Raw genomic sequence first — 24,461 nt, forward strand, 5'->3', positions numbered from 1 at the left:
GATTTTCTGTTTCCATTATTGGCAGGTGAAAACATTTTCCTCGTTTTAGACGGCCCTGTTGATGCCATTTGGATCGAGAACTTAAATTCCGTGTTGGATGACAACAAAACCCTCACACTGGCCAATGGAGATCGCATCCCCATGGCCCCTAATTGTAAGCTTTTGTTTGAAGTCCACAATATTGAGAACGCCTCTCCGGCCACGGTTTCTAGGATGGGCATGGTCTACATCAGCAGCTCTGCTCTCAGCTGGAGGCCAATACTGCAGGTGGGGACGACAGACCCAAAGAAGCGCGTTCAGTGTATTTCCATGTCTCACTCTCTTATAAACAGAGACTCTGTTTCTTTGCTGCAGGCATGGTTGAAGAAGCGTACTACACAGGAAGCTTCTGTATTCCTAAGTCTGTATGATAAAACATTTGAGGATATATATACATTTATGAAACTGAACCTCAGTCCAAAAATGCAACTCTTAGAGTGCAACTATATTGTGCAAGTAAGTTTTTTTCTTTGTACATTCACGACTTAGATGTGAGATTTCCCCCCCCACACACCCACACACACCACTCAGTTGCAGTTTAGGGGTATCTGAAATGGAAAATTCACGCAGTCCATCAGAATCTTTCTGTGATGTGGAAGTGAAGGCTCTGAGAAGTTTGATTCCTATTAAAGATCTTACTGACACTCTTACTGCCATCTCTTCATGAGTTTCACTTCCCAGGGCGGTATTGTCAGGGGAAGAGGAATGAACTCTTTCCCATCATCAAGCTTAGTATAACCTTCCCAGAAAGAGTGTCCAAAAATGAGAGTAGACTAAATAAATAAAGCTGGAAGTTCTACAGAAAAGCACAACAAGGAGCTGGCAAGCAGGAAAATTTGGGTGGCAGTCTTTGCAAATTTACTATATATATTAGATAGGGAAAACCTTTGAACAATTCTCCAAGTATTTTGTAGAATTATGTTTTTCCCCCTCTTCTCAGTTTTTCTTATTGGTCTTTGGAAGAAACAGAACTAATCATAGATTTTTCAGAGGCTCTCCTGATTCTAGTCCATAGGTGATCTCTCATTATCCCATTCTAGTGCTTTGATTTTCTCTTAGTGTGAGGGATGTCAGTCAGAGAGGGTGGGTAGCTTACAACTGATACATGAGGCCCAAATGTAAGTGCAAATCTTATCTTGAAATAATTTTCTTATGAAAGACAGAGGATGTCTTACTGTAGATACATTTCTTTCTGATGCCATATGGGGTTTGGCACACTTTTTATTAAAGGGGCAAATAAGTGTTTTAGACTTTGCACAACTTTCTGTCTCAGCCCCTCAGCTCTGCAGTTGCATTGCAAAAGCAGCCAGACACAATGAACGAGTGTGACTGTGTTTCAGTAAAACTTTATTTGCCAAACAGGTGGCTGGCCCCTGGGGCACAATTTGCTGAGCCTTACAACATGTTAAAGTAAATAAAATCTTTGATGTATGAAATTTGGAATACCCAAACTTTAGAACCAGAAGCTACCTTAGGAAACATCTAGTCTAGGCCTTTTGCTTTTTAGATCAGGAAACTGAGAGTCAGAGATGTTAGTGGCATGAGACGGGATACCTCCAGATTCCCAGTTTGGTGTCCTTTCTGCTAGATCATGCAGTCTGCCTAAAGCAGAACGGCCTTTCTTCTAAATGCTGCTAGCTGTAGGACACTGATCAAGCAATATCTGGAGATATATTTGTTTTCTTCTCTCTTTCTCTCCTTTTAAATTTATTATTGTTTTTAAATGTTTATTTAAAATATCTAAATACAAAACTTTATTTTATTGTATTTTAAATATTTTCAGTCTCTCAATCTTCTGGAAGGTTTAATTCCCTCCAAAGAAGAAGGTGGCATTTCATGTGTCGAACATCTTCATAAATTATTTGTGTTTGCTCTAATGTGGAGTTTAGGAGCCCTTCTGGAATTGGAAAGCAGAAACAAGCTTGAAGCCTTTTTACGAAATCATGAAAGCAAGTTAGACTTACCAGAAATACCTAAGGGCACGAATCAAACCATGTATGAGTTTTATGTTACTGATTATGGTAAGCACAGTGACTTATACCTGAAATAAAATGACTTTTTTTTAATGGAAAAAGATAAACTCCGTAAACTCTTCTGTGGGGAAATATTAAACCAATCATGAATAACATAATTGCTAATACCATTTTTAAAGGTCATATATGCAAGGAACAGTAGGATTTTGCATATGGGCCAGGCTGGGAACAGTTATAGAGGCTCTTGACTTCTTCTTTTGCAGTGGTCTCAGTGAAATCTAACATAAATAAGTTAGCAACACTTCTTACAGCATCTATTTTCTCTTGCTTGAAGAGAAAGTGTAGCAGTATAGAGAACACAGATTCTTCATGTTGCAAAGCATGGTAATTAATGCTCATGACAGATCAGTCTTAGAACTTCTCTGTTGGAAATGTCAGAATAAGCAGAGAATGAACCAAGCAGATGGGATCCTACTTACACGTCGCAGACTCGGCAAAGTCCAGCGCTGTCACCTCAGCCCCCTAGCCTCCTGTGTGTGGTAGGGCCCAGCTCACCTCTCCCTAAAAGAAACTAACAATTAAATGCACCCTTAAATCTAGCTATGAATTCTCTTAGAATCTAGAGCCAATCCAAAGATGGTTCTTTGAAAAGATCGATAAAATTCGTAAATCTCTTACCAGAGATATCAGGGGGAAAAAAGAGAAGACATAAATTACCATGATTCAGAATGAAAGAGGGAACATTACTACAAACCCTAAAGACATTAAAAAATAAGAAGTGAATATTAGAAACAATGTTCTGAAAATACATTTGACAATGTAGATGAAATGGATAAATTCTCTGAAAGACACAAACGACAAAACCTCATCAAGAAGAAATAGAGGGGCTTCCCTGGTGGCGCAGTGGTTGAGAATCTGCCTGCTAATGCAGGGGACACGGGTTCGAGCCCTGGTCTGGGAGGATCCCACATGCCGCGGAGCAACTAGGCCCGTGAGCCACGACTACTGAGCCTGCGCGTCTGGAGCCTGTGCTCCGCAACAAGAGGCCGCGATAGTGAGAGGCCCGCGCACCGCGATGAAGAGTGGCCCCCGCTTGCCACAACTAGAGAAAGCCCTCACACAGAAAGGAAGACGCAACACAGCAAAAATAAATAAATTAATTAATAAAAACTCCTACCCCCAACATCTTCTTTAAAAAAAAAAAAAAAAGAAGAAATAGATATCCTAAATATCCCTATATCTACTAAAATTTTTTGATTTATAGTTAAAAACCTTCCCACAGAGAAAACTGCAGGCCCAGGTGACTTCACTGGTGAAGTACATCAAATTCTTAAGGAAGAAATAATACCAATTCATTCTGCATAAACTCTTCCAAAATATAGAAAATGTAAGGAAGAAACACTTCCCATCCCACTTTATAAGGGTTTGTAAGTGTTGTCCTGATACCAAAAACAGAGAAAGACATTACAAGAAAAGAAAACTATAGGCCATTATCCCTCAGGAATATTGACACATATTTCTTAATACAATTTTAACAAATGAAATTCAATAGTATATAAAAGGATAACATATTGAGTTCCAGTGGGTATTTATTCTAGGGATGGAAGGTTGCATTAACATTTAAAAACCAGTCAATGTAATTCACCATATTAATAGACTAAAAACCAAACAAATTATATAGTCCTCTAAATCAATGCAGAAAGAGCACTTGGGGACTTCCCTGGTGGTCCAGTGGTAAGACTCTGTGCTCCCGGTGCAGGGGGCCTGAGTTCGATCCCTGGTTGGGGAACTAGATCCCACATGCCTGTCACAACTAAGAGTCCACATGCCACAACTCAGAGTCTGTGTGTTGCAACTAAGAAGTTCGCATGCCACAATGAAGATCCCACGTGCCGCAACCAAGACCTGGCATGGCCTAATTAATTAATTTTTAAAAAAGCATTTGATGAAATTTAACATCCTTCCATGAAAAACGGTACACTAGGAATAGAAACTTTATCATTCTGATAAAGAATATCTGCAAAAAATCTAACATTATACTTAATGGTGAAAGACTGAATACTTTCTTCCCAAGATCAGGAACAAGACAAGAATATTCCTTTCTCACCACTGCTATTAGACGTTGTACTAGAGGTTCTAGCCAGTGCAATAAGACAGTAATAAATAAACATGAACAAACAAATGAAATACCTATAGATTGGAAAAGAACAAGTAAATCTCTCTTTATTTGCAGATAATATAACCATCCTTGAAAAAATTAAAACTAGTAAATGAGTTTATCAAGGTCACAGAATGAAAGAATATATAATAATAATTTGTATTTCTACATGCTCACAACAAATTGGAAATTGAAATTTTAATATACCATTTAAAATAGCATTCAAAAAATGAAATATATAGGGATAAATTTAACAAAATATGTGTAAGATATGTGTACTGAAAACCCCAAAATTGCTGAGAGAAATTAAATAAGTCCTAAATAAATGGAAAGCTAAATCACATTTACAAATCAGAAAACTCAGTATTGTTAAGATGTTATTTCTCTCCAAATTGATCTGTAGATTCTGTGCAATCATAGTGAAAATTCCAATAGACTTTTTTTGGTTGAAATTTATAACAGAATTATAAAATTTTATGGAAATGCAAAGGATTTAGAATAACCAAATCAATTTTAATTTTTTTTTTTTTTTTTGCGGTACGCGGACCTCTCACTGTTGTGGCCTCTCCTGTTGCGGAGCACAGGCTCCGGACGCACAGGCTCAGCGGCCATGGCTCATGGGCCTAGCCGCTCCACAGCATGTGGTATCTTCCCAGACCGGGGCACGAACCCGCGTCCCCTGCATCGGCAGGCGGACTCTCAACCACTGCACCACCAGGGAAGCCCCCAAATCAATTTTTGAAAAACAAAGTTGGAGCACTCATATATCCTGATTTTATTAAAATTAAAATTAAAATCTATTTGAAAGTCACTATGAAAATAAAATTCCCATTCCAGCCACAGAATGGGAAGAAATGTTTGAAAAATATATATCTGATAAAAGAATTTTATCCAGAGTACATAAAGAACTCTTGCAATTCAATAATAACAAGTGGACAGCCAATCCAAATTTCTTAAATAGGCAATAATTTTAAATAGATGCTACACCAAAGAAGATTTATGAATGGTGAAAAAAGCACATGAAAAGATATTCAACATGATTGGTCATCAGGGAAATGCAAATCATTACACAGCCACTAGAATGACTAAATTCTAACTAATTTAATGGCTAAAATTAAAAGGTTAATAATACCAAATATTAGAGAGAATGTGGAACAAGTGGAGCTCTCACATCCAATAGTATACCCACTTTGCTAACTACACAATGGTACACCTTATACAGCCACTTTGAAAAACACTTTGGCAGTTTCTTAGAAGTTAAACATGCACTTAACCATAGAACTCCATAATTTGCAAGGAAAGTTGAAATTGAGGTTATTCCCCCAATGATGAATGTTTGCTTTGCTACTATCAAATGTGTGCTCCTCTGCTCTCTTTCCATGCATTCTTTATACACAGTAACTTTTTTGGTACAATTCTGAATCATGGTATCTTTTGGAAGATCTTTAAAATGGCAGTTAAATTCAAGAATGCAATACCAACAATGCAGGTCATTCCATTTAAATGGCAAAAGTATGAACATCTCTCATCAAGTTTGCATAGCCAGCAGCGATTCTGACATAATAGATTGAAAGGAGTGTTCCAGAGATGATAAAATGAAAATAAAATATTTTTCTTAGAATTGATGAAATGCACTTACAATAATTATTATAACAATAATATCAGTCAGTAAATTAGCAGTGACTATAAGTCAGGAAGTTGGGCACTCTATTAACACTAGTTTTAGGGACAGGTTTATGTTTTCCCATTTCTCATGGCAAACATCCTATGTCCAGTAATCTACAATCCCTTTTTTGGTCTTTCCCATCCCTTTAGTTAATGTGGTTTTCCTACTAGATACTAAACATGTCATTGGTTGTAATTCCATTTCAGACCAAGATCTCTCTAGATAAATAATTAGCAATTTAAAGCTGACTTTGTAAAGAGGCAAAAATAAATTTAAATTATCAAATGCCACATACATTAGATAAGCAGATATGTTAATGTGTCTTACAAAAATGTTTTAAATATTTATATATTTCTGTTAATTGTTTATAGCACTGGTGTTTTGTATTGAGATAACTTCTGAAGAATGCCGTTTTATTAAGATCAGTTTTAATTATTGTATAGGTGATTGGGAGCATTGGAGTAAGAAACTTCAGCCATATTATTATCCAACTGACAGTGTTCCGGAATATTCATCAATTTTGGTTCCAAATGTTGACAATGTTAGAACAAATTTTTTGGTAGACACCATTGCAAAACAGCATAAAGTAAGTTTGATAGTTTTGTCAGCTGAAAAAAAAATGCACAACCTAAAAGTTGAGAGTTATGTTTTATTTGGTGGACATTCTTAGGACTTCAAGCCTGGGACACAGCATCTCAGATAGCACTGAGAAAAGTGTTCCAAAGAGGCAAGGCGGGTGGGGGGAAGCCAGAATATACAGAATTTTTTGCAACAGAAGACCAGGTAGTTGGAACATCAAAGAATTACTGTTAATGAAAAAAACCCCAGATATCTCAAGTTAAGGAATTTAGCACTTTTCTGGGTATGGGAAGATACAAGAGGCTGGGCTCACTGAAATCATCCCTTTGGTACGCACCTCAGCTATCTGGGGCCAGTATCCTGTGTTTTCTCTTCCTGAGTCTCCTCAGGGTGCACCGTCTGGGTGGCTGTAATGTAATGGCTTGATGGCTGCAACATCCTCATTTACTGATATGGCAGGCAATATTTTAGTTTTCAGTTTCTTAGATGATTGCAAACCATGTAAGAAACACATCCCTTTTTACAACTATTGGTGGAAAAATTAAAGTACAAGGGGCCAGAGGTGGTGTCATTTCAGGGAAACCTGTTTGGCAAATGAACTCCAGGTCCCAAGATTCACTCCAACTCAATCTTCCCTAAAATGCTGACTTCCAGCGTGCTAAGGAAAGTGGGTATCTGCTTACAAAGTCCTTCCCGTGGTTACGTGACTGCTCACCCACACTTTCTTCCAGCACTTTTGTAGCATATATTTTGCATTTAAATCTTTAATTCCACTAGGATTTATTTTGATGGAGGTCTAATCCTTAAAAATAATCAAAAATTAATTGTATTAGTTTATAGAATGAAAGAATGGCTACTAGAACCTTAATATATTTAAAACTAAACATAACACCTTTCAACATGATTATCTTACGATTGCAGGCTGTTTTACTCACGGGGGAGCAGGGAACTGCAAAAACTGTAATGATTAAGGCCTATTTGAAAAAATATGACCCTGAAATACAGTTATCTAAAAGTCTAAACTTTTCATCTGCCACAGAACCAATGATGTTTCAGGTAAAACTCATCACTTGCTGTAGTCATTATCATATTAAATATATTAAGTGGTTGATACAATAAAATCTGTATGCAAATAAAACATTGATATATATATAGTTGTCCCTCAGTATCCATGGGGGACTAGTGCCAGGATCCCTGCTGGTGTCAAAATCTGTGGATGCTCTAGTCACTTACATAAAATGGGTAGTGTCTACATGTAACCTGTGCATATCCTTCCATACTCTCCAAAATAATCTCTAGATTACTTACAATACCTGTACAATGTAAATTCTATGTAAAGTTGTAAATGCAATGTAAGTGCTAAGTAAATAGTTTCCAGTGTGAGGCAAATTCAGGTTTTGCTTTTTGGAACTTCCTGGAATTTTTTTTCCCAAATACTTTTGATGGAAGTTGGTTGAATCCAAGGATGTGGAAGCCATGGATATGAAGGGCTGACTGTATGTGTATGTATATATATATATATATATATATATATATATATATATATATATATCTCAAAAGAATTGGTGTTGAAGTTGGCATTCAGCTGTTTAACCTTCCTAAGGCTGACACTGAGGCCAAATCCAAATAGCATGTTTTGGCCTAATATTGAAGCTGAAGCTGAACATTGGAGTGTCTTTTAATATAAATTAATGATTAATATTCCAACAACTTATTTTTTAAAGTTTGCAATATTTACTTTAATAACAATATTTATACATATTAAATAAATAAGTCAATTATATTCTACTCTGAAAAGCATGTTCATCATTTTTATAAATGGATTGAAATGTAATGCATAAGACACCATTTCCTTTTCTCTAGAGAACAATTGAAAGCTATGTGGATAAGAGGATGGGAAGCACATATGGGCCACCTGGAGGCAGAAAAATGACTATATTTATTGATGATATTAATATGCCCATGATTAATGAATGGGGAGATCAGGTAGGACTAAAATATCTCATGTAAATGATATTTAATCAGTATTCTTAGTTATATATGAAAAAATCAATAACTGTCACTTTATTAAGCCTAGTAACAATTCTCAGTCTTTTTTGGCTTCTTGGTTATAGATGACATTCTTCCTTCTTGAAATCCCTATATGCTTTCCCCCAACACTCCCTTCTGCCTCTCTGGCTGCTTGATTTCAATGTACTTTCTGGCTTCTTTCTTCCTTTCCCCAGGGTTTTATCTTTGTTCTCTTATTTCCCACTCTATATACTCTCTCCCAGGAGTACCTGATGTTTAGAAAACACTTTTTTTTTTTTTGGCTGTGCCGCACGGTATGCGGGATCTTAGTTCCCTCACCAGGGATTGAACCCGTGCCCCTACAGTAGAAGCACAGAGTCCTAACCACTGGACCACCAGGGAATTCTCAGAAAACAATTCTGAAAAAAACCCAAAACTCTGTCATGCACCACTGTCCTACTTGTGATCGTCTGTCATCCCCAGACTCACTCTCCTTAGAGGACCTCACAGTTGCTGCCAGGGTTCTGCCTGTTCCTGGTGGGATCCCCAACATGTCCTCCCACCACCGTCTACTGCCTCATCAACACCATCCATCTAGAGCCCACCAGGACCCGTCACATCTCTTCCACCCTTTATCCTGGTTCACCTCAGCCATCACCAGGATGTCAGGACTCCCGGGTCTGTCCATGCTCATCCTGATGCTAATCCCCATCAGTTCTGCTTGGCCCTTGTCTGGCCTCATCTCCTACTTTCCCCACTCCTGAAAACTTTCTGTGTGACCTTGGAAGCCATGGTTCATCCACAAAATCCCCTGTAAATTCAGCTTCCTCTCTGAGCTTTTCCCTCACCTTCTTGCTCTAATGAAACCCAGGATGCTGCTTTCCCTGCAGACTTCTCACCTGCAGGTGAGGGAGATGTCCTTCTCCGTTCTCATTGCCCTCTTCCCTGAAAACCTATCACTCTGACCTCACACCCACATGTTGTTGCAGTCATCTTGGACCCTTGGGTCACACCCGTCCCTCCCCGAAGATTTCAGTCCCCGGATGACTGTTACTCTCTCCAGGGCTGTCCCAGTCTCCAGGGCCAGCTTCATGGTGTGCACAGTGTGCCATTGCAGAGGGATTCACACTTCAGAGGAACTTGCGCGTGGTTTAATGCTCTGCTGTCACTGTCTTGAAATTCCTAATAATGATTTTTGAGTAAAGACACTTGAATTTTCATTTTGTCCTGAGCCTCACAAATTATGCAGCCAGTCCTGCTTGTCATAATTCTCAGTGATGCCAAACAATATCTACATACATGATCTTGACCTCTTAGTTCCTTGACCTCAACTCCTCCAATGATCATGTCTTCCACTCCGTCTGAAATTACTCATTCATGCAGTCGTACCCTACACCTTGTCATTATCAGTAACTGTGATCCCTTCCTTATCTCAATTTCAAGCATTTTATTCTCTGATCACCATGTCCACACTCTGTAGCTCATTCCCTCTACTACCCAGACTACAGATGGAGCTACCAGCCATTGTTCCTACCATCATTAAATTCTCCTTCATTTCTTCTCATTTCCTCACTTCCTTCCTTTCCAGCTAAAATTCCATAATCCATCATTATAATCACGGTAGCAAGCACCCTCTACTCATCTGTGAAAGCCTTAACCACATTAAATCCTTGTTAAGCCTCTTTGCTCACCAGCTACCTGCACCTATGCAGCCAAACTTGGCTGGAGCAAAACACACAATACTGCTTAAAATCACTTTAAAATCATGATTATGGACCTCAACTGAGCTCATAATACTACCCAGCAATTATACTGCATGTTTTGTGTTATATATCTTTATCCTGTCTATTCCTATCCTACATTTACATTCAGATTCCTTTCATACCGCCTTTTTCTCAGACCTTGGACACCTTCATTTCCTTGCCCTCAGCTGAGCATGAAGTGCTACAGCCTTCTTCCTATTCCACTGAGGACACTGATTTTTTTTTTCCTTTTCTTACTATCCATTTACTGCAGTCAATTTCTGTGTTCTAGTGATTACCCTAGACAGTACATCCTACATACATAATCAAAAATAAAGATAATCTAATACTTCTTTCCCATTTTGTATATCCAGTGACCTTTGAACACTTTAATTTCCTTTATCTTTCTTCTGATTTATAATTTTATTGTTGACTTGTATTTTAAGTCTATGCCTCTATTTTTATTTTTTATTAGCATAAATTATATTATTCACCTTTATATTGTGTTATGCCAGTTTTATTTATTTTTTTAAATTTTTTTATTGGACTATAGTTGATTTACAATGTTGTGTTAGTTTCAGGTGTACAGCAAAGTGAATCAGTTATACATATACATATATCCACTCTTCTTTATATTCTTATCCCATAGAGGTCGTTACAGAGTATTGAGTAGAGTTCCCTGTGCTATATACAGTAGGTCCTTATTAGTTATCTATTTTATGTATAGTAGTATGTATATGTCAATCCCAATCTCCCAATTTATCCCTCCCCGCATTTCCCCACTGGTAACTATAAGTTTGTCTTCTACGTCTGTGACTCTATTTCTGTTTTGTAAATAAGTTCATTTGTATCATTTTTTAAGATTCTGCATATAAGTGATATCATGATATTTGTCTTTCTCTGTCTGACTTACTTCACTCAGTATGACACCTCTCGGTCCACGTGTTACTGCAAATGGCATCATTTTGTTCTCTTTTATGGCTGAGTAATATTCCATTGTATATATGTAGCACATCTTCTTTATCCATTCCTCTGCTGATGGACAGTTAGGTTGCTTCCATGTCCTGGCTATTGTAAATAGTGCTGCAGTAAACACTGGGGTGCATGTGTCTTTTCAAATTATGGTTTTCTTCTGATATATGCCCAGGAGTGGGGTTGCAGGATCATATGATAGCTCTATTTTTAGTGTTTTAAGGAACCTCCATACTGTTCTCCATAGTGGCTGTACCAATTTACATTCCCACCGACAGTGTAGGAGGGTTCCCCTTTTCTCCACACCCTCTCCAGCATTTATTGTTTGTAGATTTTTTTTTGAGGATGGCCATTCTGACCAGTGTGAGGTGATACCTCATTGTAGTTTTGATTTGCATTTCTCTAATAATCAGTGATGTTGAGCATCTTTTCATGTGCGTTTTGGTCATCTATATCTATTTTTAAAGTGAACTCCCATGAGGCATTATTTTTTACTGTTTTATATATTCACTCTTTGTTTGCATTACACACTTACTTACCACTTTTTTTTTACTCTTTATTCATTCTTAGAACTTCCTTAGGAGAAAATCTTTTAGTGACAAACCCTTAGTTTTTTTGTTTGTTTGTTTGGTCTGCAGAAGTCTTTATTTCATCCTCTTTATTTGAAAGATGTTGCTGGATAGAAAAATGTAGGTTGGCAGTTATTTTCTTTCATCACTTTAAATATATGATTCCTGTCTTCTGTTTTCCTTGTTGCTGTTGAGAAGTCAACTACCACTTAGTCATTGCACCTCTGAAATTAATCTGCTTTTTCTCACTTGTTGCCTTACTTTCCTGTAACTTTTTCTTTTTCGAACTATGTTCCTTGGTGTAGATTTATTTGTATTTATTTGCTTGGGATTCACTGGGACTCATGAATCTGTGGTTTGGTCTCTTGTGTCAGTTCTAGAAAATTCCCAGTTCTTACCTCTACAAATATTGCCTCTGCCTCACTTTCTTTCCCTTCTTATCAAACTCCAAATGTATATTAGACTTTCTTCTTTGCCCTCTATGTTTCTGTCCTCTTTTTCTATACTTCCCAGCTTTTTCTCTCTCCAATACTTAGTCTAGATAATTTCTCCTCTCCTATCATCCATCTCACTAATTTTCTTCTCTGCGTTGTCCAATCTGCTGTCAAATTCATCCACTGAGTTTTAATTTCAGTTGCTATTTGATTCTTATTTTCTTTCAAATGCGTTGTCATTTTTATTCCTTGCATATATTTTCAAATCATTGTCTATTTCTTTAAACATGTTGAGCATAGTTGTTTTAAAGTCTATGTCTGTTAATTTCAGCATCTGAAGTCTATATGGGTCTGTTTCTGTTCTCTGTTGTTTTAATAGTTCTTGTTCACGTTCAAACTGTCTTGTTTTCTGTAAGTACCTTTGACTGCTTGCCAGGTCATTGCCCTTAAAAAATTACCTGTGGCTGTTTCTTAAAGCCTAGGATGAATGTGTCCTCAACCAGACAGGTCTGAGTTTTCTTCTGTCAGATCCTTAAGCACTTATTCAGTCAGGATCATCTCAAAGCAAGGTTAATATTTGAAAGTCTCTGGCTCACTTAGGCTATGCATACCCATGGTGCAAGTCTGTGCAAGTGTCATTCTGAGGCTACAACCTCCCAGGGAAGACTTCTTTTTCTTTTTTCTTTCCCTTTTCCTCTCCCATTCATCAGGGATCCAGGGCAGATAGACCTCTTAGCAGTTCCTGTAAGGTGAGGAGAGAGGAGGCATATTTAGATATCATCTATAAGATGAAAAGACCCTGAATTCAGACTTTTTAAATCCAATTAAGGATGTCTAGTTGGATCTCAAGCTTAACATGTCCAAAACTAAATTCCTGTTACTCCCTAAACCTGCTCCTCCAACAGTCTTCTCCATCTCAAGAAATAGCAACTCCACATTCAGCCTGTTAGGAAATCATGTCGGCTCCATCTTCAAACTATATCCAAGATTTGACTGCTGCTCATCACTCCATTGCTAACACCTGATGTGAGCCACCATCTGTCTTCTTGATCATTACACATCCCTCCTCATTGTCTCCCCATTTCCCTTGCCCCTCTCAATCTATCCTCATATCAGCAACCAGTTAAAACATGTGTCAGAGGACTTCCCTCATGATGCAGTGGTTAACCCACCTGCCAATGCAGGGGACACGGGTTTGATCTCTGGTCCGGGAAGATCCCGCATGCTGTGGATCAACTAAGCCCGTGTGCGACAACTACTGAGCCTGCGCTCTAGAGCCCACAAGTCACAACTACTGAGCCTGCATGCCGCAACTACTGAAGCCCGCACACCTAGAGCCCGTGCTCCGCAGCAAGAGAAACCACCACAATGAGAAGCCTGTGCACTGCAACAAAGAGTAGCCCCTGCTCACCGCAACTAGAGAAAGCCCACGGGCAGCAAAAAAGACCCAACACAGCCAAAACAAACAAACAAACAAAAAATGTGTCAGATGGTGTGTCACACTCCTCTGCTCAAAATCCTCCCGTGAGACATGTAGCATATAAAAGCCAAAATCCTTCCTGAGATCTAAAGACCCTACACTGTTTGATATCATCTCCCCATGATTCTCCAACCACATTTACTGATCCTTGTACACACTGGGTATAACATTCACTCAGAGCCTCTTCATTTGCTGTTTCCTCTGCCTGGAATGCTTTTCTCCTAGATATCTGAGTGGTTTGCTTTCTCACTTCCTTCAAGTCTTTGGTTATATGTCATGTGAGATGAAGCCTTTCCTGCTTCCATATTCAGTTGCATCCCTGAGCACTGCCTATTTCCTTTCTCTGCTTTATTTTCTCCAAAGGACTTATACCATTTTATTTACACACATACATACATACAGGCATGCATGTGTACATTTTGTCTCCCACCACAAGAACGTATGCTCCATGAAGACAGGGATTTTTGTCTATGTTACAACAGAGCCAGACACAGAGTAGTGATTCATTAAATGTTTCTTGAATGAAAGAGTGTCATATTACAGGGGCTTGTGTGTCTTCCACTCAAAGATGCCCAATAGGAATTTGGATATACAGGTGTGGAGTTTAGAAGAGAATCTGAAGCTAGAGTTACAGAGTTGAGATTCTTTAGGATATAGGGTTGAGATGGCATCCCCTGAAATAGAAAAGAGCCAAGGATGGAACCCTGTATAAGAGTTACATTTGAGGGATGAATGGAGAAAGAATGGCTTGGGAAGTGATCCAAGGTCTCAAGATAAGCCTGGTAAGAACTGAGCCTCTAAAAACAAGAGAGGAAAAAATTTCAATATGGGGGAATGTTAGCAGTGGTAGAGGCTACAGAGAAGAAAGATAAGGATGTAAAATCCAATACCAAAACATTCAGGAGTAAAACTATCCCATTTTCTGATTTAAGGTATTTCAAACAGTTGAATGTGGAGTGTGAAAGATATAAAACTATAGTAAAACTTGTAACCTGAGAACTCTTGTAATTGTACCAAATATTCTGTAACTCTCTGATCTAGATTTATCAGCGTGGTAAAGAGTGCATTGGGTTTGCACCAGACATATTCAACTTACAGTTTAGGGTTTATGGGTGGTATCATTTAAGTCAAATTGCCTTGAAGGCAACATTCACAAACACTTCATTGATAAAAGTTGAGCGTTTTCTTCTGATCTCATCTGTACTATTTTATAGGAGCTTTGGAGGAAATGATAGTGATGTGTTACTAAAATGTTACTATATAAAATTCCAGATAACTAACGAGATTGTGCGACAAATGATGGAAATGGAAGGAATGTACAGCTTGGATAAGCCTGGAGATTTCACTACTATTGTTGACGTACAGCTCATAGCGGCAATGATCCACCCTGGAGGTGGTCGAAATGATATTCCGCAACGTTTGAAAAGACAGTTTACTGTGTTTAATTGCACATTGCCTTCAAATGCTTCAATAGACAAAATTTTTGGTACGACTATTCTTGGTGTTTAATTTTTTATTGCATTACGTAATGGACATAAACCATGCAAAACCTTATTTAAGAGATAAAAAGGCCCTGTCAGAAGTAGGGATTAAATATCCGAAATGGAGAGCTAAATACCAGGGACTAAATACTAAGAAGACTCATGTTTATAGCCTATTGTAAGACTCAGGGATATTTAGAAATAGCCTTGTTGAAGGTTGGCTTCAGAGGTAAGCAAACCTTTGTGTTTTGGTTTTCTTGACATGATTAATCAGAGAAATTTGGGCTAATGAATGATAGCCCATTGATCAGAGGTTAACAACATAATATACTAAGTCAAATGTAGCACTTTGCTATGTTAATGAAAATGATATTTTAACACCAAATTTAGGCTCACGTAAACCATTCCATTAAAATTATGTGCATGAAGACATATAAGAGAAACTGACCCATGCATATGTGGTCATTAATTATTTGACATAGCAAGTACTGTAGATCAGAAGAGAAAGGCAGACTTTCAAGAAATGGTACTGGGATATTTAGTAATTCTTATGTGAAAATAATTGAAATTGGACCCCTGCCTCACACCAAGCATAAAATCAATACAGAAGGATTAAAGATTTAAATATGGAAGGCAAAGCTGTAAAACAATGGAAGAAAATATAGGAAAATATCGGAATGATCTCTGGGTAGGAAAGAACCTCTCAAATGAGACTCAGAGAGCATAGACCATAAAGGAAGAAAATGATAAATTTGACTACATTAAAATTAAGAGCTTTTGTTCAGTTAAAAAGCAACATTAGGGCTTCCCTGGTGGTGCAGTGGTTGGGGAATCCGCCTGCCAATGCAGGGGACATGGGTTCAAGCCCTGGTCTGGGAAGATCCCACATGCTGCAGAGCAACTAAGCCCGTGCGCCACAACTACTGAGCCTGCGCTCTAGAGCCTGCAAGCCACAACTACCGAGCCCACGTGCCATGACTGCTGAGGCCCGCATGCCTGGAGCCTGTGCTCCGCAACAAGAGAGGCCACTGTGATGAGAGACCCACACACCATGGCGAAGTGTGGCCCCCCGCTCGCCACAACTAGAGAAGGCCTGCGCAGAGCAATGAGGACCCAACGCAGACAAAAGTAAATAAAATAAATAAATTTATATTTTAAAAAAGCAACATTAAAAGTAGAAAAAAGACAAGTTGCAAAGTGGAAGAAAAAAATTTCAACACATGTAACAAAGCAAAAAACTCAGTAATCTGAATACTTCAAGAAATCCAAAGAATCAATCAGTTAAAAAACAAACATCCTAATATAAACATGGACCAAAAGCCAGGCACTTTAAGAAGAGGAAACCATATGACTAATAAACAAAGGTAAAGATGATAAACATTAGAATTCAGGAATACGGAAATTTAAAACACCAGGAAGAAAACCATTTTATAACCACTAGATTTGCAAAAATGAAAAATTCTGACAAAAAAATCAGGCATTGGTGAAAATGTAAAGCAACTGAGACTCTCTCCCCTCCTGGTGGGAGTATAAATTGCTATGAGCCCTTCATAATGACTGGACATTATTACTGGTAGTAAAACATGTGCATACTCACCTCCATTCCACTTCCAAGTATATACCAGTTCACCATTTTCTTCCTTCATGGTTGTGCTTTATGAGTCTCATTTAAGAAGTCCTCTCCTACCCAGAGGTCATACAGGTGTTTGCCTATGTTTCCTTCCAAACGTTATATAGTTTTGCCTTCCGTATTTGAGTCCTTAACCCATCTGTAGTTGATTTTTCACATGTGCACCAAAAGACATACACAAGAAGGTTCATAGAACAGTGTTCCTGACAGCAAAAACCTTGAAGTAACCCAATTATGTACTGACAGTAAAGTCGGATAAATACATTGTGGCGTGGGTGCACCATGTAATGCTCTAGAGCAGTGAATGTGAACAAACACAGCTACATGCTTCAACATGGATGAAGCCCAGAAATACAATGTTAAGGGGAAAAAAGCATCACAGAGGAACATATAACATTCCATTAAATTAAATTTCAAAAATTAAAGTTAAAAGGAAAAGGTTAAAGTTCAAGAATGTAAGTGCCAAAGCTTTTCTTTGGAAAAGCGAGTTACTGATTCTCACCAAGTCAGAGCCCTGTCTACCTCTGGAGGGAGGAGGGATTGGAAAAAAGAGGCTTCTAATGTACTCAGACAATGTTGTATTCCTCAGTCTAGTGGCTGTATGTGAGTGTTTGATTATTTGTTAAACTTTTATACACTCTTTGATATGATTAATATTGAAAATGAGATATGGAAACAAACCAGAAACTGAGGCTCAGAGAAGTAAAATAACTGCCCAATTAAGGCCATATAGCTAGTGCATGGCAAACGTGTGATGCTGATTCTGTTTTCTGATTCCACATCCCATGCTTCATATATAACACATTTGTGCCACAGGAAGCTGGAGGTCTAGAATCATAGGATTTCAGGAAGCAAAAAGGCCTTACAAGCATCTAGCACAACCAACCATGACTTTGGATAATTTCACGTTCCCTCAAGGCTGCTCTTCTTTGGTCTATGTGAATGAAACCCAGTTTCTTTAGCTGACCCACCCTTCATAAACCTGCTATGTGTCTCTGAGCAGATATTCGTATTCATTTTCCTCTGAAAATACCGTGCTCAGAACTGAACATACTGCTCAACATATAGTCTCACAGGGACGAAGTAGAGTTAAATCTGTTTTTGCAGTCTAACACCAAACACATTTTGGGACTTCAGGAACAGTCTATAACACAGTAGTTCTTGAGGGTGATTAGGTCAGATTGTCGCTGTGTTGGGTGTTTCCTAGGAACCATTACATCACCACCCAGGCCAAGGTGTTGGCTGACTGCAGGTCAGGAGATATGGGGGTCCTGATTTCACTTCTGTCAACAACCAATCTGTGTGAACTTGAACAGTTTGCTTTACTTGTCTGTGCCTGGTCTCCTTATCTGTAAGATGAGGAAGTAGTCTCTAAGTTCTTTTCCAGCTCTTCTACTCTTCAGACTGAGGGCTGTTTTACAGGTTCCAGAGCCAGGTTTCCTGGGTTCAAACCTCAGATTCACCCACACACAAGGTGGGTGACCTTGGGCAAGTTACTAAACTCATATTAAAATGGGAATAATAATAACCTCTAGGTCCATCTGTGTTGTCACAAATGGCAAGTCATGTCAGACAGAGAAAGACAAATACCTATGGTCTCACTTATACATGGAATCTGGAAAACAAAACAAATGAACAAACAAAACAAAACAGAAACAGACTCATAGATACAGAGAACAAACAGGTGGTTGCCAGAGGGGAGGAGAATGGGAAAATTGAGTGAAATAGGTGAAGGGGATTCAGAGGTATAAACTTCCCGTTATAAAATAAATAAGTCACAGGGATATAATACACAGAATTAGGAATATAGTCAGTAATATAGTAATAATTTTGTATAGTGACAAATGGCTACTAGACTTACTGTGGTGATCATTTCTTTAATTGAGGTATAGTTGATTTGCAATGTTGTGTTAGTTTCAGGTGTACAGCAAAGTGCTTCAGTTATGCATGCATATATATCTATTTTTTTCTGTTTCTTTTCCTTTTTAGGTTATTATAAAATGTTGAGTATAGTTCCCTATGCTATACAGTAGGTCCTTATTAGTTATCTATTTTATATGTGATAGTGTGTATATATCAATCCAAGTCTCCCAATTTATCCCTCCCCACCATTTCCCCCCTGGTAACCTTAAGTTTGTTTTCTGTTTGTGTGGGTCTATTTCTGTTTTGTATATAAGTTCATTTGTATCATGTTTTTTAGATTCCAATATAGCAATATCATATGTTATTTGTCTTTGCCTGGCTTACTTCACTTAGTATGGTGATCTCTAGTTCCATCCATGTTGCTGCAAATGGCATTATTTCATTCTTTTTGATGGCTGAGTAATATTCCATTGTATATACATACCACATCTTCTTTATCCATTCATCTGTCAGTAGACACTTAGATTGCTTCCATGTCTTGGCTATTATAAATAGTGCTGCTATGAACATTGGGGTGCATGTATCTTTTTGAATTGTGGTTTTCCCTGGATAAATGCACAGGAGTGGGATTGATGGATCATATGGTAACCCTATTTTTAGTTTTTTAAGGAACCTCCATACTGTTCACTATAGTGGCTGCACCAATTTACATTCCCACCAACAGTGTAGGAGGGTTCCTTTTCCTCCACACCCTCTCCAGCATTTATTATGTGTAAACTTTTTGATGATGGCCATTCTGACCAGTGTGATGTTTTAAATTTGAATCACTATGTTGTACACCTGAAAATACCAAAATATTATATGTTGACTATACTTGAATAAAAATATAAATAAGAAAATGGGAATAATAATAATATCTACCTCAGCTTCTTCCTCATAGGATGTTGGGAGGATTAAAGGAGTTAATACATATAAAATGCTTATCACTGCATACTAAGCTTTGCTAGCCCCATTGCTGACTGCCAGTCTTAGCTGATTCCTTGAGAGAAATTCTTCACATCACCTAGCTTAGTCATCTTGTATTGATTTATTCACTGACATAAACATGTACCTTGTGATCTTATAGTAAGCTCATACCTTCAATCTTGTTTATTTTTCAGGAGTTATTGGCTGTGGGTATTTTGATCCTTGCAGAAAGTTCAAACCCGAAATATGTGAGATGATTGTGAATTTGGTTTCAGCGAGCAGAGTGCTGTGGCAGTGGACTAAGGTACAGAATCATCTGTTGTCAATAATCAGAAAAAAAAAGTCAACAATTATTCAGCCTAGTTCTCACCTCATGGCTCATGAAGTTATCATCACATCATGGGTAGTAGTGTTTTTCTGGAAAAGACAAATTAGGTGCTGAAGTAGATTTATGACACCTTTTCCTTCCAGGGAGTGAATATTCTGACTGAATGATGCTTTCCATATGTATGAGATATTACTGTAAACCAGACACGGCATCCAGGATAAAGTAGAGTTTTGCTGAAATGAGAACACTGCTTTTCCACTTGTTACTCTGATTTGTAACTCTTTGTATGTCTGTCTTCCCTACCTGCTGCCAAAAACCAAACTGTGTCAGATACTCAGATGTTCACTGACTGAGGGAATACATGGATTTCCAGATATTCTTAACTAACCAAGACTTAAAGTCCAACTTGTGGATTTCTCTGAGGTGGAGCATGAATTAGTAAATGGATGGAATGTACTCAACAAAATTGTCTAGATTTTAATACAGAAGTCAGTGCCCTAAGTAAAACTCAGTAAGCATCGAGGCTGTCACCAGATGTCTGAAGGCAGACTCATGAAAAAGCAATTAAGGGTAGGTCTGAGATTTGAAAAAAAAAAAACAGACAAGATTGATATATTTTCTAAAAAAAATTGGTGAAGGAGATGAGGATTAAATACCATAGTTCACTATACATTCGTTTGGCCACTCACACACCATCTGGGCAGAAGCTTATGTCCTGGGGAAGCTCCAGCATGGAGTTTCAGAAGGTCTGAGTGTCTGAGATAATTTTCTGTGGTAAGGTCCATCTATTTTCCAGTGGGGCTATTGTTCAATTTAATGTGCCCATATACATATTTTTCTGGAAAGCTTTGGCCTTCCTGGTAGCTTTCCGTCAAAGCTTCTTTTGTTTTATGAATGTTTATCAGCTTCACTTCCTCACATTTCTTTACCTCTTTAACCCGTTTTGTACAAGTTTTCATTTCCACTGCTCTCATCAAGGTCACCAAATTCCTCAGTCTTGCCAAATCCAAGGGTTGGTTTCTTCTTCCTCTGACCTGAAGCTTTAGCAGCATTTGACGTAAATGATCCCTCTAAACACTTTCTTCACTTGGCTTCAGGAGGGCCTCTTGCTCTTGGTTTTCTTCCTACCTCACTGGCTACCTTTTCTAAGTCCCCACTCTTTCCCCTCCTCTAAATACTGGAGTGCACTTGATCTCCATGTTGGGACCTCATCTCTACCTCCATTCGTACTCAGGTAGCCTCATCCAGCTTCATGGCTTTAAACACCATCTCTGTGCTGATGAGTTCAAAATCAGCACTTCCATCCCAGGCCTCTTTGCCTGGCTCTAGACTTGTTTCTTTCTTTTAAAAAATTTTTTTAGCCTCACTGTGCAGAGTATGTGGGATCTTAGTTCCCTGACCAGGGATCGAACCTGCACCCCCTTCATTGGAAGCGCAGAGTCTTAACCACTGGACCCAAGTCTGGGAAGTCCCCTGACTTGTTTCTAACAGCTTAGTAGACACCACCGCTTTGATGTCTAATAACCATCTCAAAGTTAACATGTTCATAAGTATGATCCTCCCTCAGAATTTTGTATCAATTATCCTGCTTCTCAGGCTAAAATACAGGGCTCCATCCTTGATTTGTCTCTCTTATTCCTTACATCCAATCCATCAGCAAGTCTCAGTAACCAGGCTTTCAAAATATATACGGAAGCTGAGCATTTATTGCCATCTCACTGTGATCACCCTTCCTGGTCCATCACCTGCCCTCTGGACCATGCAGCGACTTCCTAACCAGTCTCCTTGCTTTCTTCTTGCCCTCCTAGAATCTGTTCTTTACACAGTCCTAAAATGCTTTTTAAAAAGCACATCAGGGCTTCCCTGGTGGTGCAGTGGTTGAGAGTCCGCCTGCCGATGCAGGGGACACGGGTTCGTGCCCCGGTCCGGGAAGATCCCACATGCCACGGAGCGGCTAGGCCTGTGAGCCATGGCCACTGAGCCTGCGCATCCGGAGCCTGTGCTCCGCAACGGGAGAGGCCACAACAGTGAGAGGCCCGCGTACCGCAAAAAAAAAAAGAAAAAAAAAAAGCACATCAGAGATCATCATTCCTTCTTAAACCACCAGTAGATTCCCAGTTACACTTGCAGTGAAACACAATGCCTAGCTCTGGCCTGTGAAACTCACCCTGAGTCGGCCCCTGCTTACTCCTCTTCCCTTCCATCGTTTTGCTCCAGCCATGCTGCCCTTCTCCCTGTTCCTTGAACACCCCAAGTTTTTCATGCCTCTGGGCCATTATACTTTGTTTGACTCTTTCTCATTATTTTTACCTTCAGAGAGGGTTTCTGGGATCATTCCCTCTAAAATAACTGTCCACGACCCCATCACAGGCATTATCTGTCTCCTGACTCTACTTCATTTCTTCTAACCATGACTTTTATCATTATTATTTGCCTATCTGTTTATCAATGTATTTGTTTCTTATTTATTGTCAGGCTCTCCCACTCGAATAGAAGGTTCCTGATGGCAGCAGATTTAGCTGTGCTATTTACCATGGTATCTTTGTAAGCGTAGTGGGAGGTGCTCAAAAATAGTCATTCACTCAAAAAATGAATGAATCTTCCTCCTCTCCTCAACCCCAAATAAGCAGCCTTCTTTGTATCTTTTCTTCAGATTTCTCATTTCCACAAAGCACTCCTTTAATCCACTCATGCCTTGTATATCACTTTATATTACTTTACATGGCTTTAAAGCAGAAGCAGGTGAGAAAAGAAAGAAGCTGACAAAAGTTAAAAGGAAATGTTGGAAGATAAGGAAAGAAGCAGGTTAATAAATGAGAAGAAAAGGGAAAGAAAGGACTTTATTTAGTTCTACTGAATAATTGCTTCAGTTGCCAACGGCTGCCATCTTAGCTGCAGTCTTTTACAGGAAAGAAAAAAAAGCAATATTTCACATAGCCTTATCCCTTTATTTTTGCATATTTGTAATATACGTGCACGCTTTACATTTTCGTGAGTAGAATGAACATTTTAGCTTGGAATGGAACTGAGAGCAAAGAGGGAAATTGAAAGGTGATTGCTAGCATAACACTTCTCTTTATTCTATATCTCCTCTTGCTACCTGCTGTTTTAACTTGCACTGTGAATTAGCCTGTAGAAATTACTCTACAAACTCAATAGGGTACTTTTTCCATATAGAAAGGACATATTCCATGAATAGGTACTAAAGAAAGCATTTGCTTTCCTGAATTAGTCATGTAGGGAGTCTGCTTTATATCTCCAGAGTTATCATTGTTTCACTTTCAAAAATGATGCTGATGGTATCAATTACAATCTTTACACTTGGCCAGCAATACTTCTCACACCTAACACCTCAAATTTATCCCTTAACTGGTACCTCTCTTTATAAGAATGTGGACTGTGTCATGTTATAGCTTTGTCTATTTGGATTCTAGAAGTGGGTAGAAATAATAAGTAAATTAGTGTTCAAATAAACAAGCAAAACTCACAAAAACCACCAAGTAATTATAGCAGTATGTCAGAATTGCCTGCCAATTTATTGCAGATATACAGATATATGAAAACATGTTGACTGAGTCTGGATCCATAAGTGAAATCTAGATCATGATAAACGAATGTATTTGTGGAAATCCAAATGCACTCAGGACCTTAATCAAAGCCATCTATAGAAGATGATCATTATTGACTTTAGACGTGAACATTCATTATTCTTAACTGAATGACAGCCAGCTCACACTCAGTGTTTTGTTATGATGTATTTCCGTATACACACTAATAAGGTTAATAATGATTAGGAATGCTTATTCCTACAATTCACATCATTTTTAAGAACTCAGGGGACAGTGGCTTGTTCAAAGCCAGCTCATGGTGGTAGAACAGAAGAGTTGGAGTCTGCATCCAGTGCATTATTCTTCAGTCCATCCTATTCAAGGTCTTAGGGTCTTTTAAATTCTGTGCTGGTTTATTTATGATGTGTTTTTTTTTCCCATCAATGCTGTGACAAAAATATAAACTTAATTTTAGTTTATTTACTCAGCCTATTTTATTTAAAATAGGAACTGTGAAATAAAATCATTCTAAAAGCAGTTGTGTTTTTAGGTTTTTTAAAAATTAATTAATTAACTAATTAAACATCTTTATTGGAGCATAATTGCTTTACAATGGTGTGTTAGTTTCTGCTTTATAGCAAAGTGAATCAGCTATACATATACATATATCCCCATATTGCCCGCCTCCTGCTTGCATCTCCCTCCCACCCTCCCTATCCCACCCCTCTAGGTGGTCACAAACCACCGAGCTGATCTCCCTCTGCTATGCAGCTGCTTCCCACTAGCTATGTCTTTACAACTGGTGGTGTATATATGTCCATGTCACTCTCTCACTTCGTCCCAGCTTACCTCTCCCCCTCCCCGTGTCCTCAAGTCCATTCTCTACGTCTGAGTCTTTATTCCTGTCCTGCCCCTATGTTCTTCATAACCATTTTTTTTCTTAGATTCCATACGTATGTGTTAGCATATGGTATTTGTTTTTCTCTTTCTGACTTACTTCACTCTGTATGACAGACTCTAGGT

General features: G+C 38.5%; 1 protein-coding gene across 1 annotated transcript in view; it reads left to right on the plus strand.

The window, feature by feature from the left end:
* DNAH8 (dynein axonemal heavy chain 8) overlaps nt 1-24,461 on the plus strand; it is a gene marked incomplete at both ends in the record, with an annotated part of 333,524 nt that overhangs the window by 169,111 nt on the left and 139,952 nt on the right. Inside the window, 8 exons of the mRNA XM_079713152.1 lie at nt 26-267; nt 355-495; nt 1,823-2,060; nt 6,280-6,422; nt 7,337-7,471; nt 8,279-8,401; nt 14,895-15,108; nt 19,757-19,866. Coding sequence (XP_079569278.1) covers nt 26-267; nt 355-495; nt 1,823-2,060; nt 6,280-6,422; nt 7,337-7,471; nt 8,279-8,401; nt 14,895-15,108; nt 19,757-19,866 — 1,346 coding nt within the window. The remainder of the gene's footprint in view (nt 1-25; nt 268-354; nt 496-1,822; nt 2,061-6,279; nt 6,423-7,336; nt 7,472-8,278; nt 8,402-14,894; nt 15,109-19,756; nt 19,867-24,461) is intronic.

The sequence above is a fragment of the Hyperoodon ampullatus genome (assembly GCF_949752795.1).
Source record: "Hyperoodon ampullatus genome assembly, chromosome: 10".
NCBI lineage: Eukaryota > Metazoa > Chordata > Mammalia > Artiodactyla > Ziphiidae > Hyperoodon > Hyperoodon ampullatus.